The 24,053-nt window shown below is 43.9% G+C and overlaps 1 protein-coding gene across 1 annotated transcript in view; it reads left to right on the forward strand.

The window, feature by feature from the left end:
• The window catches only part of LOC122798725 (zinc finger protein 260-like), a 104,207-nt gene that overhangs the window by 49,431 nt on the left and 30,723 nt on the right, over nt 1–24,053 (forward strand). Inside the window, exon 3 of the mRNA XM_044067824.1 lies at nt 5,468–5,590. Coding sequence (XP_043923759.1) covers nt 5,468–5,590 — 123 coding nt within the window. The remainder of the gene's footprint in view (nt 1–5,467; nt 5,591–24,053) is intronic.

Genomic DNA, 24,053 nt, shown 5'->3' on the forward strand with positions numbered 1-24,053 from the left:
ACGCATAAGGTTCATAGGAGCAGAGATAGACTCAAGATTGATGCGCGTCTTTCTTCCTGCCGAAAGGATCCAAACTTTACAGGGCCAAGTTCAAGCTCTAATCTCGAGATCCAAAGCCCCAGCCAGGATGGTTCTACAAGTTCTAGGCTCAATGTCTGCCACGGTTCTTTTAGTTCCTCTGGCAAGATTGCACATGAGGATTCTTCAGTGGCTATTGTCAACGCAATGGTCCTTTCAGGATCTTCCCTCAATCATCACATCATGATTACGGATATATGCAAAGGGACCTTCGCTGGTGGCTTCAGACATCCAATTTGGATCAAGGAAACCCCTTTGTTCTTCCCTCTCCAGTGGTTACCCTGACGACAGATGCCTCCCAGATAGGGTGGGGTGGCATTGTCTGGGCAGGCTAGTTCAGGGCTCCTGGCTTCCAGACGAAGCTCTTCTCCACATCAATGTGTTGGAGATGAGGGCTGTACTTCTATCCCTACAAGCCTTACACATGTTTCTTCCTCAGGGCATCATCGCCATCCACACAGACAACATGTTGGTGGTTTGGTATCTGAACAAACAAGGAGGGACCAGATCGTACCCCCTTTGCAGAGAGGCCATGAGAGTGTGGGAATGGGCTGTAGCTACCAACCGCTTCTTGGTAGCGACCCACATCCCGGGAAAGTCAAATATATTGGCAGACAAATTAAGCAGGACAATTCTCTCTCCTCACGAGTGGTCTCTAAACCACACAGTAGCAGCTCAGGTTTTCAGGAGATGGGGACGCCCGTGCTGCACCTATTTGCAACTCCATTAAACACCAAGTGCCAAAGGTTCTTCTCCTTGATCCCACATCAGGGAGTACCAGCCATGGATGCTCTAGCACAACCTTGGCCAACAGGGCTACTTTATGCCTTTCCTCCAATTCCGCTTCTTCCCAGAGTTATTCAAAAAGCCTCTCAACTGGGGTCTTCAATGATACTGATTGCCCCGTACTGGCCTCGCCAGGTATGGTTTCCTACCTGAAGAAGCATGCAGTGGACGATCCGTGGACTTTAGACCTGATTCCGGACTTGCTAATCCATCAGTCGGGACTTGACATCAGTCCCTTCAATCTTTGAAATTGACAGCTTGGCTCCTCCACTTCCGACTTTAGTTAGAAGGCACACTCTAGACCCGGAAGTTGTTCACATTTTATCTTCGCCCACAAACCCACCACTAACAAATTGTACCTTAGTAAGTGGAAGAGGTTTGCTATCTGGGCTCAACTCAAGGGCTTAGACCCTATCACTGCTCCTGTCCCAGAGGTCTTGAAATTTTTAACATCCCTGTTTAATCAGGGATCTTCTGTCTCAACTATTAAAGTCCAACTAGCGGCTATCTCTAAATTCCACGAATCCATGGATCCTCCTTTGATGAGCAGCAGACTATGCAAAACTTTCATTAAAGGTGCGAGCCTATTAAGACCACCAATTTTTCATCCTGCACCTCCGTGGGATCTTGATTTGGTGCTTGGCATTAACATCTCCCCTTCGAACCGGCTGCTACATGCGAGTTAAAATATCTGTCTTTGAAAACTGCCTTCTTAGTTGCAATTACTTCGCAAGAAGAGTTTCAGAGCTTCAAGCCCTGTCTATTAAGCCACCGCTTGATTTTCCACAAGGATAGAGTATCACTTAGGCCTAATCCATCCTTTGTCCCAAAGGTCTGTTCTAGTTTCTGCCTCCAACAATCTCTAGAGCTACCGGTTTTCTTCCCAAAATTCTCCAATGAAGCAGAATACACTCTTCATAAATTGGATGTTCACAGGCAATTACGCTTCTATTTAGACAGGACTCAGCAACTTCGTAAGTCAGACCAGTTGTTTGTGTCCTTCTCAGATAATAAACTGGGCCAAACCATCACAAAAGCTACTATCTCAAAATGGATCAGAGATTGCATAACTCAGACTTATTCTTCTTCAATAAGCAACTTACAACATCTATCAAGGCTCATTCTACCAGAGCTATGGCTACTTCTATAGCTTTTCATTCCAAGCTCGCTATATCGAAAATCTGTGCTGCGGCTACTTGGTCCAATCCGCACACTTTCATTTCACACTACAAATTGGATGTGGCATCTAGAGGACGAGCTTCATTTGGTTCCACGGTACTCAGGAGTGTTTTCCAGTGAGCCACCCAGGATTCAGGTGCTAGGACGCTGTCCCATCATTCAGAATGTAGGCGAGATAGGATCACATAACATCTTTTAGTTATGTACTCACCATAACTTCAGATGTTTGGGATCCATCTCGCCTACATTCCTAATACCCACCCTCCTTTCCCCTGCCTTGGAGATCAGAAGAGATTGAACGGTTTTGAGTTCTACTGTTTTATCTTGTTTCATCTGACGATGTTATATAAGCAGGGTGTGCATGTGTGCATGTATGCGGACAAACTAGATCTGGGGGACTGGTAGTGGTGCATCCTGAGATATGGTAAGCTCAGCCAGTAAGAGACTTCGCTCTTTGGCATAAGCGTGCCGAGTCAGAGCCGAGGGATCGGCTCCGAACCCATCATTCAGAATGTAGGCGAGATGGATCCCAAACATCTGAAGTTATGGTGAGTACATAACTAAAAGTTCTCGCAGTCAGCAGCACAGAAACTGTCCTGGTTCTAGCAGTCAGCAGTACAGAAATGAAGCAGTTTTCACAGTCAGCAGTACAAAAATGGCCCAGTTCTTGCAGTCAGCAGCACAGAAGTGGCCCGGTTCCCACAGTCAGCAGCACAGAAATGGCCTGGTTCTCGCAGTCAGCAGCACAGAAACGGCCCGGTTCTCACAGTCAGCAGCAAAGAAACGGCCCGGTTCTCACAGTCAGCAGCACAGAAACAGCCTTGTTCTCACAGTCAGCTGCACAGAAATAGGGTTGCCACCTTTTAAGCAGGCCAAAGTGGGACATGGGGGTGTGGCCAATATGACACTGGCCACACCCTCTACCATGACATCACCACCAGAGTGGTGAAGGAGATGCTGTTATGGGTATGACAAGTGGCTGCTGGAGTGGCTAGTTGGTTGGTGGGAGTAGCAGCTGGATGGATGAATGACTGGATGGATGGCTTGATGGATGGATGGCTGAATGAATGGATGCATGGCTGGATGGATGGCTGGCTGCATGAATGGATAGATGGCTGGCTAGCTGCATGAATGGCTGGGGGCTGGATGGATGGCTGGCTGGAGTGGCTAGCTGGTTGATGGGAGTAGCTGCTGGATGGATGGCTTGATGGATGGATGACTGGCTGCATGAATAGATGGATGGCTGGCTGCATGGATGACTGGCTGGCTGGATGAATGGAGGATGGCTGGCTGGATGGATGGAGGCTGGCTGGCTGGATGGAGGAGGAGGATGGCTGGCTGGCTGGAGGAGGATGGATGGAGGAGGATGGCTGGCTGGCTGGATGCAGGATGGCTGGCTGGATGGAGGTGGCTGACTGGCTGGAGGAGGATGGCTGGCCGGATGGATGGATGGATGGATGGATGGATGGAGGAGGATGGCTGGCTGGCTGGCTGGAGGAGGAGGATGGCTGGCTGGCTGGAGGAGGAGGATGGCTGGCTGGCTGGAGGAGGAGGATGGCTGGCTGGCTGGAGGAGGGTGGCTGGCTGGCTGGAGGAGGGTGGCTGGCTGGCTGGCTGGAGGAGAATGGCTGGCTGGAGGAGGATGGCTGGCTGGCTGGAGGAGGATGGCTGGCTGGCTGGATCGCTTATTATTAAAAAAAAAATCTCAGTCTTTTTTTAGCGGCTGTAGAAGCGCTTAAAACAAAGCACTCCTGCAGCCGCGATCTTTGCAGGGCTCTTCCTGCCCCAATCCCCACCCCTTTCGTGAATTGCAGCCAATTACTGCACGAATTAAAGCACCTGGACCCAACAGGCAGCAGCTTTGCCTGCAGGTCCGGGTTGGTGACATAACTGAATTGCCGTGAAAAAGCCGGAAGTAATTGTGACTTTTCCACGGCAATTCAGTGCGATCGCAAAAGCGGGACTTTTCAGGTCCCACTACTTGATATAGCGGGCAACGGGATAAGATGGCTTAACCCGTGAGTGTCCCGCTGACAACGGGACGGGTGTCAACCTTACACAGAAATGACCCAGTTCTCACAGTCAGCGGCACAGAAATGGCCCAGTTCTCACAGTCAGCAGCACAGAAATGGCCCAGTTCTCACAGTTGGCAACACAGAAATGGCCCGGTTCTCACATTCAGCAGCACAGAAATGGCCTGGTTCTCACAGTCAGCAGCACAGAAACGGCCTGGTTCTCACAGTCAGCAGCACAGAAACGGCCTGGTTCTCACAGTCAGCAGCACAGAAATGGCCCTGTTCTCACAGTCAGCAGCACAGGCCCTGTTCTCACAGTCAGCAGCACAGAAATGGCCCGGTTCTCACAGTCAGCAGCACAGAAATGGCCTGGTTCTCACAGTCAGCAGCACAGAAATGGCCCGGTTCTCGCAGTCAGCAGCAGAGAAATGGCCTGGTTTTCACAGTCAGCAGCAGCGAAATGGCCCGGTTCTCACAGTCAGCAGCACAGAAATGGCCCGGTTCTCTCTCTCCTGCCACAAGATTAAGCCAGCAAGCAATTTTATTTACAGATTAGTAAATAGCATAAAAAAACTGTACAGCTATCTTAGAATGTTCTGTAAAGTAGGAAAACAGAAACCACTTATGCCAGATCTTGTAGAGCTTGGTATCAGGAGCATATCTTAGTATGTTCTGTAAAGTAGGAGAACAGAAACCACTTATGCCAGATCTTGTAGAGCTTGGTATCAGGCGCGTACATCTCAGTGCGTAGAAGCTCATATAAAGTGCTCTATGTAACCTGCTTGGGTAAAAAAGTAAGTCCTAGAACACGGAGACCAAATACCCAAAAAAAACAGACCTACAGATACTAAGTCTGAGATGGCCTCTTCTTGGAGTATTCCCTTTTCTCTTAGGCATGGTGATCTTGGAATTGGAATCTAAAAGTTCTGGGGGGGAGGGTGGCTTGACCTCCACATTAAGGGTGAAGGGAGGGTTTGCCCCCCTGCAAAAAACAAGTTACAAGGAGAAGAGCGATCGTTGAGATTTGTTCTTCATTTTGGTCTTTTTTTGGCTTGTTGGAGCTCAGCTTGTCAAGTGCCAGCATTTCAACAGGGAGCCCTTTCTTGTCCTGTATGCAGTTTATTTCTAGTGTGTTTATAACACCCTCATATAGCGATCTGACTTGTACTGTTGCTGTATGTTTGTAAGCTTGTCTTATTCACATTTAGTTTTTGTAGATATCATTACCTCACAATCCTATAATTCCAATTTCTTAGTTCAATGAATAAGTCCTGTCCTAATTTCTGACCTGCCTTTGTGTTTTAATATTATGTGTAATGTTTGTATAGATGAACAAAGGTGAAATCACTGCAGGAATTCCATGAAGTATATTTTAAACATATAATTTATGTATTTTTTTTGTTCCTCAGGATATGATATACCACTAGAACAACTGTTATCATATATTGAAAAACCCATTGAACTTCCATTTCATGAGAAGGTAGAAGATATGATGGTGCTTCAGACAGATCTTCCTGAAGTCCCACTAAGCAGTAAGTAAATACGTGGCTAAAGAATTAATTTGGCTTCCCACGTTATATATGTGAAGAATCTGTGGTTAAACTAATGAGCCTTACATTCCCATTTATTTCTAGTCTTTATATTTTGTGTATGAATAACCCAGCAGGTTAGGACAATTAATTATGTCCTCTGTCTGTGAAGGACATTGGTGCTAAACCACTGGTGAATTTATGGTTTTCCATCTGGTCTTCCAAATTACATTTTGTATCCAGTAAGAGAAGCACTTTGGTTTATATGGAGTGGAATATGGTTCTACAGCAGTAGTATTCTCTGTGATACAGACCTATCTAACCAATATGATCTATAAATGGAGCAAAACAGATACAGATCCCTCAAGCAAGCATTCACTTTACTATTGGACTTGCAGATGTGTAATAGATCTGATGGGATTGGGTCAAATGAGGTTCTGTTCCTGAGGTAGACATTACATCTTAGTAGCCTGTATGATACTAAGAAAAGGGGCAAAGCTTTGAGACAGTCTGCATAGTTTGCATGATTTAGACCCTTGATTTTTTTAGTGAGAAGGCGATGCAATCATTCCAGTTGTAACAAGTGTTTGAGCAAGTACATACTAACAGGGATATTATATTCACTGAGTGGCCTAATGAGAGTTACGTACAGGGAATGATTAGATCCCTGGCCAGGGCACCTTACCTTTTGGTATCAGCTATGGAATGAAAACGACTTCCTTACATTACTGGATATGAGATGCCCAGAGGACAGCTTATTGTTGGCTTAAGTTCCCAAATCCCTAACTGCATTATCAATTTTTAGGGGATGTTGTCAATGTGACCATTAGATGGGAGGTTATGCTTGCTAAAGGATGTTATTGCATCTCTTGGTGTTTGCTGGTGTCAGAACCATGGGCTAAAACCAATCTGTTTGGGAAAGGTCCTGTGGAGGATCTTGGTGTCCTGTGGAAAATTTATGATGGCATAAACTTTACATTCATCTGCAAACCTGGTCAGCCATAAACCTTTAACATTTGTTTCGGCCTCAGAGTAGTAAATGCCAAAGAGGAGATGCCCAAGGACTGAAGCCTGGGTACACTGCCAGTGGCAGGTCTTTTGGAGGATGTAAAGCTACCAAGCCTTATCTTTTGGGTTCCAATTTTGACCCAATTTGTGATCCAGTGAATTACCTAGAGATTTACATTTAAGAGTTTGTCCACAATACCAGAGTATGAGGTGGTGTTGAATGTCTTGGCAAAGTCTAGATGTGTGGTGCTTGCTGATTTGCCCTCATCCATTGTGTCTACAATCTTCTTTGTTGGAGAGTTTGTAGTTTGTTTTTGTCTTTATTTATTAATTCTGTAATGATCGTCTCCAGTGTTGTACATATAAGGCTGGTCAGGCTTATGGGTCTGTAATTACCAGAGTCCATTGATGCCCCACGTTTATGCAGAGGTATGACTGTTGCTATCTTCCATTCAGTGGACACAAAGCCTGTTTGAGGGGTGGAACTAAATAGCCTCCAATGGTGGTCTGACAAGTTCTGTTTCAGGTAGACCATTAGGCAGCCTATTATGTTATCTGGCCCCATGGAACTAGTGTTCTTTCCTTGGATAGTGCTTTGAGGACTTGTTCTTAGGAAATTTGAGGAAAGGAGTGTAGCTGCAGGTGTATGATCTAGGAATGTAAGAAGGTAGAGGAGGATGACATTAGAGCTAAATTTGTCTGCTAGTACATTGGTTATGTTTTCTGGGTTTGAGTATGTGATGTCATTTGCTATTAGTTCTGCACAGTGTTGGGCATTGTTCAGATGTCTCTACCGTCGTTAAAGAAGGTTTTGTGGTTATCCTTTACACAGGTATCTATTTTTACTTCATATCTGGCCTTGATTGATTTATGGTTCAGAGTTCCTTGTTTAGTTTAGTAGGTGTGTTTTTTTAGCATCTTGAGAGTTAAGTTCACTTTTGTGTGCAGTGAGCTTTTTCTTTTATTATACAGTCTGTTTATATCTGGGTTCCACCATAGGTGTTTATTCTTAAAATTTGTGTTGTATTTACATTAGAGCGAAACAGATGCATCTGTGTAGCTGTTTATATGTGCATAGAAATTGGCTGCAAAGGTTTCTGCATATACAGTGGGGTCATCTGGTTTGAGGGGGATTTTGAATTTTTTCAGGTCATCATTCAGTTTTAGTAGAGTAATCTTAGCATAAGCCCAAAAAATCAAGACATGGAAAGATATTTCCTGCTTCATCTTGTGGGGAATGTGACCAATTTACATTCAGACCAGAGGGGAAATGACAGCTGGTGGGGAGCAAATCTGCTTCATGCTGGGAAGGACAAAGTCCATAGGTTGGTACTAGGCTATTGGCCCTAGGATCTGTACAAGCCTAGCCATAACAATTCCCTGGCTATTTATTCCCAGAATATTTATTTCCCTAGTCCCCTGTCTAGCAGGGCAACTGACGTGATCCCCGGGGTGAATTTCCTATCTCTCATCCAATCGTCAAGGTTCCTTTTGAAGAGGGACAAAGAGGCGCTCTGCTTGACATGTATGGGCAGTCTATTCCAGAGTCTGGGAAGTCTCTCAGTCAGGAACCTATCCCTCCAGCATGTTTTGTTCATTGTGATGACAAGGTTTAAATCCCTGGAGCTTGTGACTCTGGGGGATTGGGATTTCTTTAAGTGTAACATGTCCAACAGCTCTGGGTTTGACATAGCCTTGTATGTTAAGCAGAGATCGCCTCTAAGGAGACGATATGCGACAGAGTATAGCTGGAGTTTTTTTAGACGGTCAGCATAAGGCATCTGCTTTAGGCCTGTGATTCTTTTAGTGAGGTATTTCTGCGGCCTTTCCAGTTGTTGCAAATGTTTTGAGAGGTACATACCAAACTGGGCATTGTATTCTATAATGGGTCTAATGAGGGATGAGTACAGTGGGACAATGACCTCCTTTTTTCTGGATGCAAAGGCCTGAGGTGTGCCACATAGAAGGAATTTCTGACTGTTGTGGTGATGTGGTTATCGAAGGTGAGACCACTGTCCACCTGTGTTCCTAAGTCTCTTATCACACTTTCGGTGTTTAGTGTACTGCCACCTATATGGTAATTCACGGGTACATGTTTTTTCCCAAAGGGGATAACTATACATTTCTTGGCATTGAGCTTGAGCCCATGGCTCTGGCACCAAGCATCTGTTTCTGTAAGGCTCTTTTGTAGAATATCCACATCATTTGGGGATTCAGTAATGGCTCCCAATTTGCAGTCATCTGCAAACTTTGTTAGCCAGATTCCCTTAGTGTTGGCCTGTACTTCCGAGAAGTAGATGCCAAACAAGAGCGGTCCCATTACTGAACCCTGAGGGACTCCACTTGTCACTTGTCTGGAGCTGGATTTGGAGTTGGCTACTTTTACAGTGTGGGTTCTGTCAGTAAGCCAGTTGGCAACCCATCGAGTGACATCCAAGATTTTATCACCCCTGTTTATGGTGTGGACTAACTGGTCCAGAGAATTTGTATTGATAAAGTCCAGAAATTTATGGGCATGCATGTTTGAGAAAGTGCAAGTCTCCCCAGCTGATGAAATCATAGTTTCAGTTTCCTAGGAGAATGACACTTATCTTAATGCATAGGCATTCCATACTAGGTAGGTAGGAGGTATGGGTCAAGGGGGTCCTGTAATTCTCTATGATATGATTAGGGGTATTGAAAATAGTAAATTGAAAGTGGAGGAATGCTAGGTCATTATCTTGTTTAACGAGTCTGTAGGTGAAATTCTTTAAGAATATGGGGACAACTCTGCCTTTAGTGCTGTCATCAAAAGCAGTTGCCTGAATCTGTGGTAAGCATTGAAACTTTGCAAAAATGGAGTGCTGTCATCCATCTTGAACCAGGTCTTCATAACAATATAAATAGCCATGGTTTACTATCAAAATACTGAAGTTCAAAAAAAAAGTACTTAACATTGAAAGGAAACTTTGATTGCTTGCATATTAAGTAGGCATAAATGTCGAATCTGTTGAATGAATTCAGCAGATTCGACATTTATGCCAAATATTGAATGTGACATCAGTGTAGGTCCAAAGGTAAGTTAAACTCCTACACTGGCATTCATGCTTTAGCAGGTGGGAAGCCCCCGTGCACCCCCTCCCCCACACCCCCTGCAAACTATATATTCCAACTCCAAGTTCACAATACATTGAGGAAAGGGATACATTTCCCAAGCTGCACTATACCATGATCTCTATGCATAACATCGAGTGCATATCAGCGAATGCACAGTTGCATTCACTGATAATTACTCTCGCTCTCATAATGTTCGGCAACACAGAAATCTGTGAATTGCGTTCATCATTTCCATGTTCAGCGAACCTACCTTCAGCATTTTGATAGTAAACTTATAGCGATGTATTCCAGGATAAGTGCCTGTAAAGAATGAAGTTTTGTGTTTGGAGTCCTAGCATTGAACAGCAATGCTGTTATGTTAATCTGGATTCCTTATTGGAAGTTTTAGAAGACTGATGTTGCCTAAAAAGGCACTTTGGGAGTAGGGGAAGATTTATTCAAAGTATGAAAGCCTTTGAAGGATAGGAGCAGGCCTACCATCTCCCATGTAGATATATCTTGTACCTCCTTTGAATGACACCAGAAAATAAACTATTTGTTGAAGTCAGTAATCTTTTTTAGGTCTTGCGGTAGCATTTGTGGGGATAGTGGAATGCTGCTCAAGCCTCGGTTCATATTTGCCTCAGACACATTTTCCAAAAAACTCCATCATGTTCCTCTTCATATGTTCCCGGGTGGCACATCAGAAGTCATTTACACGGATGTGCACTACGCCTGTGTCATATTTGTATGTTTGGTGCAAAGACTTGAGTGCATATGTGATGTGATGAATCTTATTCAAACCTGGCTCTTAATAGGCAACTGACCTTGACTCTCTCTTTGCACAGCCTGGGGAGTGAAGCTTCAGTGTGTCTCACTAGGGAGTTATCTCCACATATGCAAAAGCACAGATAAAAATACTAGATAATCTAGAATGGGGTGTAGCCAGATGGTTTAAACAGCCAGGTGACTGTTCAGACAAAAAGTCAGCAAGTTTAACTGTACAAACTTAAAAAAGTTGTAAAATTCAAATAAATAAGCAAAAAATACTGGTAGCATGATAAAGATACTTAGTGTAATGATGTATTCTTCTTCCCTAGATATTTTATGTTGATTAAGCTTGAAAAGTGCCAGCATCTCTCCTACAAGTCTTTGAAAGACAGAAAATTATTTCCATCACTGTTTAAACTTAGTAGAAAAAGTGAAAGAACCAATAAAAAAGTAGCTGAAGCTGCAGTCAGTAATATCTGCCTCTCAGAACAGGAGCAGATTACACCCTGCCACCAAATAACCTCTACTGCCCTCAGCAAGTTTACACTCAACACTTTTTGGTTGGTTTATGGAGTTATTTAATGAAAGAATAAACTGTAAAAATGGGGAAAAACTGGAAAGGTACAGGAAAAATACTTTTGTTAGCTGGATGGAGTTATCTAATAAATTTACAAAGATGAACACTCAGTATAACAGCATGCAGGATAGGTTAATAGGTTCATGGGCGGTTACTAGCCTAATGGTATTAGGGACTTTACAAGACTAGCCATGTAAAAGAAACCTTGTACCCAAACTGACCATAGTTAGAGAGATTATGTGATTGGCACCTGCTACCCCTGTCCACGAGGGACGTAGGTGTCACCCCAGGATGAATTTACTGTCGCCCATCCAATTGTCTAGGTTGCACTTATAAGGGGTCATTGATGAGCTCTGCTTGACGTGAAATGGGAGCTTATTCCAGAGGAGCTCTAATCTCGGAGCGATACATCTGTGTCTCCAACATGTCCTGTCGATGTCACAGATGTTGTGATCCCTGGAGTGAGTGACTCTTGACCCATTTGATTTACAGATGAGCAGCATTTCCATTAGGGCAGGGTCAGAGATTGCTCTGCAAGCTAAGCAGAGGTCTCTCAGCAGCCTGTATGACACAGAGCACAGTGACAGGGGCTTTCAGTCTTTCCATGTAGGTTATGTTTTGGAGGCCAAATATTCTCTTGGTTAGAAACCTGTGCGGTCTCTCCAGTTGCTGCAAGTGTCAGGTGAGATACATACAGAAGGGAGCATTGTACTCAATTAGTGGTCTAATAAAGGTCGAGCACAGTGGGGTTATAACCTCCTTAGTCTTGGATGCAATGTCATTATTTATAGATGCGCAATGTAGAAGGCTTTCCGTACCATTATGGACACATGGTGATCGAGATTTAGATTGCTATCAACCTTTGTTCCTCAAGTCTCACACCACTAGGCTTGAACTTAGAGGGTTGCTGTCTATATCATAATTTGCAGGGGCTATTTCTTTGCCAGAAGGGATGATGAGGCATTTTTTGTGTTAAGTTTTAGACCATGAGTTTGGCACTAATCATTTGTCTGCTTCAGCCCCTTCTGTAATATGCTAACATCATTGGGGGAATCTGTGATTGCACCCAGTTTATAGTCATCTGCAAACTTGGTAAGCCACAGGCCATCTACTTTTGCATGGAATTCAGAGAAGTAGATCCCAAATGGTAGAGGCTCCAGCACCTATTGTTGTGGTAACCCACTGGTAACTGGCCTACTGGTAGAGTTGGACTCCTCAACTTTGATAGAGTGTGTTCTGTCAGTGAGCCATTTGGCTACACATCTAGTGATGTATGGATTAATTCCCAGGAGGGAGAGCTTCCCTATGATCCCAGAGTAGGGGATTATGTCAAAAGCCTTGGCTAAGTCAAGGCAGGCAATATGTACTGCTTTGCCCTCATCCAGGGTTTTGGTGACATTCTCAAAGAAGTCCACCAGGTTTAATAAGCAAGATCTACCCTTGACAAAACCAAGCTAGGTTAGTTGAGTGGCTGAAGGTTGCCAATGTCCTAGTTGATAAGGTCCATGACGATTCTTTCCACAGCCTTGCAGGTAAGGCTGGTTAGGCTTATGGGTCCATAGTTCCCCGGGTTGGTTGATTGACGCCCTTTGTTGAAAGGGATTACTGTTGCTGTTTTCCACTCTGCTGAAACAAAGCCAGTGCTCAGACTATGGTTAAAGAGAGTGCCAAGTGGTTCTGCTAGGTCTTATTTTTGATTGTTTAGTAAGCAGTCTTGGATGTGATCTGGCCCCATAGAGGCAGTTTTTGGCATCGGAGAGCACTTGTATGACTTGCTCTTTGGAGATACTTGGTAGAGGACTGGTGTCAGGAATGCTTTGGGGGTATGGCTGTATGGCTGGTGGAAACAGGGGTTTGAAGTTACTGCCAAATCTGTCAGCGTGCAGCAGGTTGGCAATTTCCCCCAGTTCCGTGTAAGTTGTATTGCTAACTGTAAGTTTGGCACACAGCTGGACATTCCCTTTCAAGCTACAGATGTAGATAAAGAATGCCTTATGATTTTCTTTAGCTAGGGATGCTAATGTAGTCTTGTAACTGACACTGGAGGGTTTTACAAGATATCTGATTTGCTTGTTCATTTTGTGGAGGTTATTCTTCCTTGGATGACTACGTTCCCTCTTGTTCTTAGATATTAGTTTGTTTTGTTGTATAACTTGTTTATACTAGCAGTCCACCAGAGTGGCTTTTTTTTCAGAAGGACCTGGTTTTTGTCCTGTCAGGTACAGGTGAGTCAATACATTTGTGTAAGTGGCTATATAGGGCATTTGTGTACTCCTCTGTATAGGAGTTGTTGTTGACTGTGTTAGCAGGGGCTTTGAAACTTTTTATACCATCACTTAGTAGGCTATTGTTTGCTTTGGAGAAATGTTTCAGTTTTTTTGCCCCTGCGGGGGTGTCAGGTCTGATCTTTACTACAAACAAGACAGATTTATGGTCTAAACGTACCAGGGAGGGCAACACAAAGAGGGTAGTTTAGTGACCACCCTCCATGTTGGTGAGCACTTTTTTTAGGACATTTGAGCTCCCTGTGGGGGTAGAGACCAACTGTTCTATGGAATTTGAATTAACAAAGTCCAGGAACCTCTGAGCAATCATGTTTGTGCTCATGTAAGTCACCCAGTCGATGGAAGGATAGTTGAAATCTCCCATGACCAAGGTGTTTGGCTGTGTACTGAGTGATGTTAGCAAGTCCAAGTAGGCATCGTGCTTTTACTGGTTCATGGTGCAAGACCTGTGGTTATCAGTGATGTAGTAGGGTGTTTTACTTATAGCTAATTGGACCTGAAGTAGCTCAAGACATTCGTACTCTTTTACCAGTCTCAAGATGTATTTGGATTTAATGAAGATGTTTACACCTCCACCTTTGGTTCTTTCATGCTCGTTTTGGGGTCTGAACTTGTGAGCATTGCAGCCTTGTATGGCTGTAGTATTCTCTGCAGGTTTGCACCAAGTCACAGTAACTACACAAATATCAGTATCTTCCAAGGTGAGGAATGCTTCCAGGGAATGCAATTTCCTGTTTAGGCTTTTAGCATTAAGCAGCATGACCTGCCACTAGTGGGTGAGGAAGTGTATAATGGTTAAGGTGTTCACCTTACAGACACAAGGTGCAGGGTTTGATTCTCTCATGGGATAATTGGCTAGGCTTAAAATGGCCCACAAAGGCAGTTAGCCTAGTACTAATATATGATCCTATGAATTAGTGGTTTCCCTTATGTCAGAAGTTTTGTCGTTTTGACATTGCCTACAAAAGGCACTATGGGGGAGGCAAGCATCTTTGACATTATCCAAAAGCCTTGAGAAGACAGGTGAAGGCCATCTCTGGTGAAGCAGCATGATCTGTCGACCATTTCTTCCAAGGATGACAGATACTGGATCCCCCTGGAGTGACACCAGAAGCTAAGCCAGTTGTTGAAATCATTTTTTGTCTGTATTGTGGCATCAGTCTTGGTGAAGGTAGAATGCTGCTTAGTGCTAGGGACATAACTGCCTGGGACACATAATCAGAGAGTTCAGTCATGTCTCTCTTCATATAGTCCAGAGAGGCGCATCTCAAGTCATTGACATCAACGTGTACTATGACAGAGTCATATTGGTAATCGTTGCTGAGAAACTTGAGCATGCAAGTGATTTGTCGGACCCTGGCACCAGACAGGTAGCTGGCCGTGACGTTATCTTTATCCAGCCTAGTGAGTGGGACATCTGTGTCTCACTGTTGAGTCACCTTTGACCAGGATATTAGGTTTTAAGTTGTTTTGCTTGGGGCTTAATTGATGAGGCACGATATGTGAGGTGCTCTGTATAGTGGTGGATTCAGTTTATGTACCAATTTGTGTAGGTTGTTTGTGTTTGGGAGGTCTCTGATTTTTTTGGTAGGCTCTTAGTGAGTGCCTCTGTATATGTGGCTTTGTGTCTTGACCTTATCTTGTGTGAGGAGAGATGTATATGTGCTGACATCCAGTTTCATGTTATGTTTTTTGTTACATGAGAGGACTAATTCTAGTTCCATGGTATAGTTACATATCTCTCATATTATATTTGTTTGCTTTAAGAGCAAGTGGTTGTCAGTAGACATGAGGTGATTGCTACATTGCCTCAGGATGCCCATGTCAGTCAGGCTAGATGGAGAAATATTGGGAAGCTGACTGTCCACAGTAACAAGTAATCCTTCAGTACATCTTTGTGAGGGGGGCAAGTCAGTTCGTCCTTTGCTCAGGGATTTAAAAGGGGACTCGCTTTATAGAGGAGCAAGGATGATAAGTGTGGTAACACTGCACAGTGCTCAGCTGAGTTGCCCACAGAGCAGCAGGGAAGCCTGGGAGGGTTTCACTGACTGGTGTTTAGGGAAAAAAGTGATCTGATCTTGTCAGTTTTCATTCTGTCTTCGACTATCTGGTTCAGATCTGATCCTCGGATACAACTCAGCCATTACTAAAGCTTGTGGTAAAAAAGAAGCTCTCGAGCTTGTCCCTTACCCATAATGCAGTAGCCCTAAGTCACCTGACATCTCATTTGCCACTTTGCCGAAAGACATAGTTGACCTCGCTATCGAACTTTAGAGATGATTTATACTTCTATATATTTTCCCAGACGTTTTCTAAGAATTTCTTAATATTTCATTTTCTACACTTCAGTGCAGTCCTCCATTACCATCTTTGGTAGTTAGTTTCTCCCTTCTTTCCTTAAAAAAACTCTTCTTTCTTACTTAACTTTGCTTGTTTGTAGCACTGTCAGAGAAAGGCCTAGCTGGATTTAAAAAATGCATAAAGTGTGGGCGCAAGTTTCCAATGTCCGATGCCCACACTTTACGTGTTTATTGTCTTAGGCCATTACACTTGGAGGAGGATTGCTTATTTTGTCATGGCTTCAACCCCAGGGGCTTGGTTGAGGGAAAATATATTAATATTAAAGGGTTTGCTTCCTTCTGCTTTGGAGAGGCAAATCTGGGGCTCAATCTCCCAAAAGTAAAGAGCCGAAGCCTTCTTCTCTTAAGCCATCCACCTTCTCCACCCTGGTTTCAGAGCCTTCTAAGAAAAGGCCCAGGCTGGATCTGAGCTCCAAGAGCTCTTAGCCCTTAGATCCGAGAAGGAAAAAGTGATGGCTCAGATAGCATAGGATCTGATGAAGAAGCCATTGGATTTGTCTGTCTCCACTCCTACAGCTCTTCCAAGGACAAACTACTCCCCGTCCATTTACCCAATTGTTTCAAGGGAACCTTCACCCTTTTTTGAACATCACTGTTCCAGGTCCCCATCCTTTGTATTGACTCTGTCTTCCAGGAGTATGACAGAGGAAGATGTGGAAAGAATGGTGCAGAAGATCCTCGCAGTGCAGTGTCAGATGGTCAGGAAACCCATCCTTCTACTACACTCCCACCTCCAGTTCGTCCTCTGATTCCTACTGTTGCTTTACAGTCCTTGGGTCCGAGCTTGCTGGATTCATATGGCTCGGATCTGAAGATCTTATTATCTTTGGATCTGAAGCTCACTCTGAGTGCTTTGGTTCATTTGGATCCAGAGGACTCCTGGAGCCAAAGCTTACCTGTTGAATCCGAGGAGTTGAAGTCTACTCCTTGGTTGTCGGAGTGGTCTCTCAGCATTGGAGCCTCAGCACTGGATAGCTCAGCTGCGGCTTCCTCCTCAGGGAGATTGCTTTCAGAGTGGGGGAGGACAGCAGGCAAGAAACTTGTCTTCTTGACACCAGGGTCTTCTATCTCTGTTGCTCTCTCTCTCTCTCTCTCTCTCCAGGGCAATCAGCCTTTGACGGGGTGAAGCGGATATTTCTTGCTGTGGCAGAACGAACAGATCCAACCCTCTGGGATCACTATTCTACCTTGATGTCTATGTGCTTAGAGCCTTATTTTTCTTTACCACAGGGAGAGCCAGTCTGAGACCCCCAGGCTTCCTAGCAGGGGATTATGATTTATTTTGATATCTCCCCAGAGCATCCCACTGTGGAGGTTTCTAGGAAGAAGACATGCAAGAGAAATCACTTGGACTGTCCACAAGAGTCAGTCACAGAGGATATGGACTTTGATGATGGTGAAGGGTCCCCATGATCACCTCCAGAGGACGTCTCATTTGCAGACATCCTTGAGATCCTAAAACAGAGAGGTGGTTGGAATCCCAACAACCCTTCATCTGAGGAATCTGTATTCCTGAAGGCTTTCATTACTGGTGCGTATACCTCTTGGATTACTCTGCCCGCTGATGAGCTCATTGAGTTGGTCTCTTGGCAGGCTTGGAAGAACCCTGACACTTTTAAATTCACACTCGGGAGATTGGACAAGATTCTGGGACCACCTTTTGGAAAAGAGTTTTGCACTAAGGGGGTGCCCATTGCAATGGTCATGGTGGTGACCACCATGAGGGAACTCACTGAGCAGAGTTCCACTATACATCACCCTAACAGGGAGTCTAGGGCAATGGACAGGTTTGGGAAGCATGTCTATGCTTCAGCGACCTTTGCTCTTAGATTGCTGAAATATGTGGCACATTTTACTAGGTCGTAAAAGGATTTGATCAAGGAGCTTTCAAATACCCTAGCAGGCTCCATTCCTGCAGATGTCCGGTCTTCTGTGACTTCTGAGTTGGCTACCCTACAGTCCATTTTGAATTCTTCCATGAGGCTAATTTCACATGTAGCTGAAGGTGCCTCAAGGTCAGTGGGTTTAGGTATTTCCATCATAAAGCATGCCTGGATGCGCTTTTGCGATTTTGTGAAGCCCTTCAAGTTTTCATTCATGAATGCTCCTTTTGATGGCACATCTTTGTTTGACCCCACAGTGAAAGACATGTTATTCAGTTGTCAGAAGGATGGAAAGACCCTCTCTGCAGTGGGCATATGATTTTCTACTCCTCAAAGCTCCTTTTCTAGGAATTAACGAGGTGGTAAATAAATGTGGTTCAGGAAGTCCCAGGGTCCTTTCCAGGACACACGTGGAGAAAGTTCCCCTAGGGGCAGGGGGGTACTCTAATGATAGACAGCACCCCATGGCAGAGGATGCTGCCAACACCAGGATTCCAGAGATTCTTTCTCTGACAGACCCTACCAGCGCTCCTGAAAGGAGGCCCAATTGTCCATCTGTGTAGGCAATCAGTGGTCAAGTATCCCTGCACCATAGAGCTTGGCTAGACATAAATGATATCTGGTTGCAGTGGATGATATCCAGAGGTTATATAATACCTCTTTCCCTGCCACCTCTGACCTAGAAGAAAATTGTCGATGTTCCACCCAGTCAGAGGGAAGAAGCAGCAATTCAAATACAAAAGCTGCTAGAAAAAGAGTCATCCAACAGGTACCACCAGACCAGAGAGAATCCGGAATACACTCAAGGTTCTTTTTAGTGCCAAAGTAAACAAGAGACTGGAGACCAATCTTGAAGATTAGCAACTTGAACAAGTCTGTTCAACATACCAAGTTTCAGATGGTCATGGCTCGGTCCATTCTCCCCTTTCTGGCCTAGGACGACTGGATGTGCTTGATAGACCTTCAGGATGTGTAATATCTCATAAAGATAAACAGACAATCCAGAAGGTACCTATGCTTCCAGCTGGGAGACAGTCACTGCCAGTTCAGAGCTTTGCTCTTTGTTCTCAGCACAGCTCCCAGGGTGCTCACCAAATGTATGGCAGTAGTAGCAGCTCACTTGAGACTGCAAGGAATCCAGGTGCTTCCATATCTAGGTAACTGGCTCATTACCATCCAACCAGACATCACTTAATAAGGGTAAGAAATAAGGTTGTACACACTTGTTCCCAATTGGGAATAACCATAAACCACAGCAAGTCCCAACTACAACCAACTCAAAATATGGAATTTATAGGAACAATCTTCACCATAAAGTTAACAATAGTTTACACTCTAAAAGGAGGTAGTGAAGCTATCAGATCACAGGTCAGAAAAATAATCTGTAGTACCAAACGTTCAGCCTGCTTGGTCCTTCAAGCTCTGGGATCAATGTTAGCAACATTAACATTAGTGCTTTTAGCCTGATTTTCTATGAGAATTCTCAAATGGATCTTAGCAACACAATGGTCAATACTTTACCAGACTATGTCAACTCAGGTACGATTCACTCAGATATGCAAGAGAGAGAGATCTCAGGTGGTGGATTTATTCAGACCACATTCTTCAAGGTCATCTATTCACTTCCCTCAGCCAACGACCATAGTGACCACAGACACTTCCCAGTTGAGGTGGGGGAGCACTTTCTGTGGAAAAATGTCGAAGGTACATGGTCCCCTGAAGAGGCCAACTTGCATATCAACACCCTCGAGAGTGTTCTTAGTGCTGCAGACCTTCAAAGATGTTCTCCCTCCAGGGACAATTGCAATTCAAATGGACAATATTTCAGTAGTTTGGTACATCAACAAACAAGGAGGGACCAAATCATACCCTTTGTGTCAAGAAGTGCTCAGAGTGCGGAAATGAGTGATCTCATCCAACCGCTTTCTCATAGTGATGCACATTCCAGGGAAATCCAGTGTGATAGCAGACAAACTGAGCTGGTATATTCTTCGACTTCAAGAGTAGTCTGTCAACAAGAAAGTGACAGAAATGACTTTGCATCGATGGAACCAGCCTTGCTACAATCTTTTCACTTCCTCCCTAAACAACAAATGCAGTAGCTTCTTTGCCCTAATCTCCCCACAGGGCGAAATCACCGAGGGATACTCTACTTCATGGTTGGCCGCCTGGTCTGTTTTATGCCCACCCACCAATCGCATTGATTCCAAATTTTCTGCAGAAAGCTGTCAGGTTGAAGAGTAACCTTATTCTCCTTGCACCTTACTGGCCTCACAAGTTTGGTTCCCCTTCATTTGGCTTCACTTACTTCATCAACCTTGGATTCTGGATCTAGTGCCAGATCTCCTGTCTCACCATATGGGCATGATTCATCCAGACCTTTCAAACCTTGATGGTATGGTTTCTCCAGTTCCATTAGTAGCCATACAACCAATGCTGTCTTCCCCTATCCAACATATATGTTTATCTTCCCATAAACCTTCTACATGAAAACTTTATACAAGTAAATGGAAGAGATTCATTTACTTGGCACAACAAAGTCATATTGATCCTTTTTCAGCTCCGATACATGACATACTCGAGTTTTTGGCCTTGCGTTTTAAAGAAGGAGCTAGTTCCTCAACTGTTAAAGTTCATTTGGCAGCAATATCAAATTTTCACATTGTATTGGAAGGTGCTTCGTTGTTCTCTCGTAAATTATAAAAAAAGCTTATTTTAAGGCAATCTTCTTTTTAGACCGCTGTTTAAGGACCCTACCCCCTATGGGATCTCAGTTTAGTACTGCAGGCTCTGGTACATTCCCTGTTTGAACCAGTAGCTAAATGTAACCCTGAGTACCTTTTTTGGAAAACTGTTCTTCTGGTAGCTGTTATGTTGTGCTAGATAAATTTCAGAGATTCAAGCCTTGTCTTCAGACTTCCATACTTGATCTTCCACAAGGACAGAGTGACACTATGAAGTAACGCCTCCTTCTTTCCCAGGGTGGTGTCAAAATCTAATATCAATCAATCCATTAATTTATCAGTGTGACACCCCTGCAGTGGCCCAGTAATCAAGGAGCCTCAATCCTTACCGCTAGTACCAGTGAGGGACGTGTACATTGGGAGGGTGACAAGTACATACACAGTGTAGTACAGTTTCGCTTAAGAGAACACAGAGATCACAGTCAATCTGGGGCTACTTTTTCCTTCTCTCTCCAGATCCCCAATAAGAATCCCCACTGACACAGCTATAGGGGTTAAGATCTCAGCTGAGTGATCAAGACAAAACCTCCAGCACCCTCTCTGTCCGACCAGTGTTTTGTGTCCCTTCCCAAGTAGCTGACACACACACACACACGCACACACACACACACACACACACACACACACACACACACACACACACACACGCACACACACACACTTTGAGATTTGATTTATATACAAACACACAGACACTCCTGGGGAAGGCTGGCACAGGTTCACTAGCTATGCCCCCTTCTGCCCACACTATAAGGTAGTACCAGCTGCCACCAGCTACTATGAGACCCTTCCCAAAGGATGACCAATTCTACTGTGTAATGTTACTGTTATCCAAATGGTAAGTTGACCATCAGCAAGGCTGTTTGATTGACATGTACAGTGTCACCAAATAAATATGCAAGCACTGTAAGAGCTTAAATATCTCTTAACAAACCAGCCACAATTTAAAGGTTTAAATATATTTAATAATAAATAGTAAAAGAACAATAGCATACTCAATAACACAGCACAGTGACTACAGAGCTCAGAATCGCAGGAAATATTTTAAAACATTGCAGGACAGTCTGACATGAATACAGAAAACATCTAAACTAATCTTTACTGTATTCCTGTCTATTTCTAAAAGAAATCACTTTTCTTAAGTTTTATGTATAGACAGCATGCAGGCAGAAGTGCTGATGAGTGGATGTTTTTCTAGATCCAAGACAAGATCATCATCTTTCAGCTGTTCCCGTTAGGGGTCGCCACAGCAGATCATCTGTTTCCATTTCTTCCCGTCCTCTGCATCTTGCTCTGTCACACCAACCACCTGCATGTCCTCTCTCAACACATCCATAAACCTTATCTTAGGCCTTCCTCTTTTCCTGTTACCTGGTGGCTTCATCCTTACCATCTTTTTCCCAATATACTCAGCATCCCTCCTCAGCACATGTCCAAACCAATGTAATCTTGTCGCTCTGGCTTTGTCTCCAAACCTTCCAACCTGGGCTGACCCTTTACTATACTTATTCCTAATCCTGTCCACCCTCGTTGCACCCAGTGCAAATCTTAACATCTTTAACTCTGCCACATCCAGCTCAAACTCCTGCCTTTTTGTCAATGCCACTGTCTACAACCCATATAACATAGCTGGTCTCACTACCCTCTTGTAGACTCTCCCTTTTACTCTTACTGGTACTCGTCTGTCACAAATCACTCCTGACACTCTTCTCCACCCACCCCATCCTGCCTGTACTCTCTTCTTCACCTCTCTTCCACACTCACCGTTACTCTGAACTATTGATCCCAAGTATTTAAACTCATCCCCCTTCGCCACCTCTACTCCTTGCATCCTCACATTCCTCTATCCTCCCTCTCATTCACACACACATATATTCTGTCTTAGTCCTGCTGACCTTCATTCCTCTTCTCTCTAGAGCATATCTCCATCTCTCCAGGGTCTCCTCCACCTGTTCCCTACTCTCACTACTGATCACAATGTCATCTGCAAACATCGTAGTCCACGGGGACTCCTGTCTGCTCTCGTCTGACAACCTGTCCATCACCATTGCAAATAAGAAAGGGCTCAGAGCTGATCCTTGATGTAACCCCACCTCCACCTTAAACACATCCACCACTCCCACCGCCGACCTCACCGCTTTTACACTACCCTCGTACATATCCTGTACCACTCTTACATACTTCTCTGACACTCCTGACTTCCTCATACAATACCACGACTCCTCTCTAGGCACCCTGTCATATGCTTTCTCTAAGTCTACAAAAACACAATGCAACTCCTTCTGACCTTCTCTGTACTTCTCCATCAACACTCTCAGAGTAAACATCATATCTGTAATGCTGTTTCTGGCATGAAACCATATTGCTGATCAATAATCATCACACCCCTTCTTAACCTATCTTCCACTACTCTTTCCCATAACTTCATGCTGTGACTGATCAATTTAATCCATCTGTAGTTACTACAGCTCTGCACATCACCCTTATTCTTAAAAATCGGTACCAAAACACTTTTTCTCCATTCCTCAGGCATCCTCTCACTTTCCAAGATTTAATTAAATAATCTGGTTAAAAACTCCACTGCCATTTCATCTAAACACCTCCATGTTTCCATAGGTATGTCATCTGGGCCAACAGCCTTTCCATTCTTCATCCTCTTCATAGCTATCCTTAATTCCTCCTTGCTAATCCATTGTACTTCATGATTCACTATCCCCACATCATCCAACCTTCTCTCCCTCTCATTCTCTTCATTCATCAACAACAAGATACAAAACGCAAAGTCTCTGAGAGAGTTTCCAAATTAATATCAAAACATTACTGCTGGATCAGCTGGATGACATCAGTCTTTGCCACCTCCCTTCAGTTCCCAGGCTAACAGAAACTTAAAATTTAGCACCTCTGTGTCAAAAATGCTTATCTTTCAGAAGTTTGCCTAGAACTGGAAGTTGTAAAACAGTTAAACACTTTTATATTCGAAACCTAGTTTCCAGACAATAGAAAGAACTTCGAGCTGTAGACAGCCTGTCTTTTTTGCTTATTAACTAACTTTATAGCACATCATAAAACTCTCTACTTTAAAACGTATGATGTTATGTGATCCTATCTCGCCTACATTCTGTACTGATGGGCACGCTATGCTATAGAGTGAAGCCTCTTATTGGCTGAGCTATTCTCTATCCCAGGATGTACCACCGCTAATCCCCCAGATCTCGTTTGCAGCTTACAAAGGAGGGCGGGTCTCAAACTTTGAGCTAAGTGCTGTTTTTTCTTAAAGTTTTCCTGTCAGGAAATTCTCTATTCTTTACCCAAAAGCTGTTTTAACAGCTATCGTTGTGTATAGTGTGTTTTTGATACTTTTTGTGGTAAATTTGTGTGATTGATTAGGGAAAGGTTTTCCGGGTTCTTGGCCCTTCTTTTTGCTGTTTGTGGTACTTGTATTGTACTGTTATTGTGCTTGTTAATTTTGGTCAAAAAAAAAAAAAAAAAACAAGAGGGTTTATTGTTATTAAAATCTTGCTTTCTGATATACTGTTTTAGTGAGTGGTTTACAGGCATTATGTCCAAAGAACATAGACCCTCAGGATTCAAGAAGTGCACGAGTGTATAAAATGTCCATAACTGATGATCACTCCTGCAGTAGTGTACTGTTTAAGCGCCCTGCAGGGGAGTCTGTCTTGTGTGCCGCTCTTTTTCCTCCAGGGTCCTCCAAGAGAGGAAGAATAAATTAATTTTGAAAGGGCTTATCAAACCCTCCTTTGAG

This window comes from Protopterus annectens, chromosome 3.part1 (genome assembly GCF_019279795.1).
Source record: "Protopterus annectens isolate FY-2018-M chromosome 3.part1, PAN1.0, whole genome shotgun sequence".
Lineage (NCBI taxonomy): Eukaryota > Metazoa > Chordata > Ceratodontiformes > Protopteridae > Protopterus > Protopterus annectens.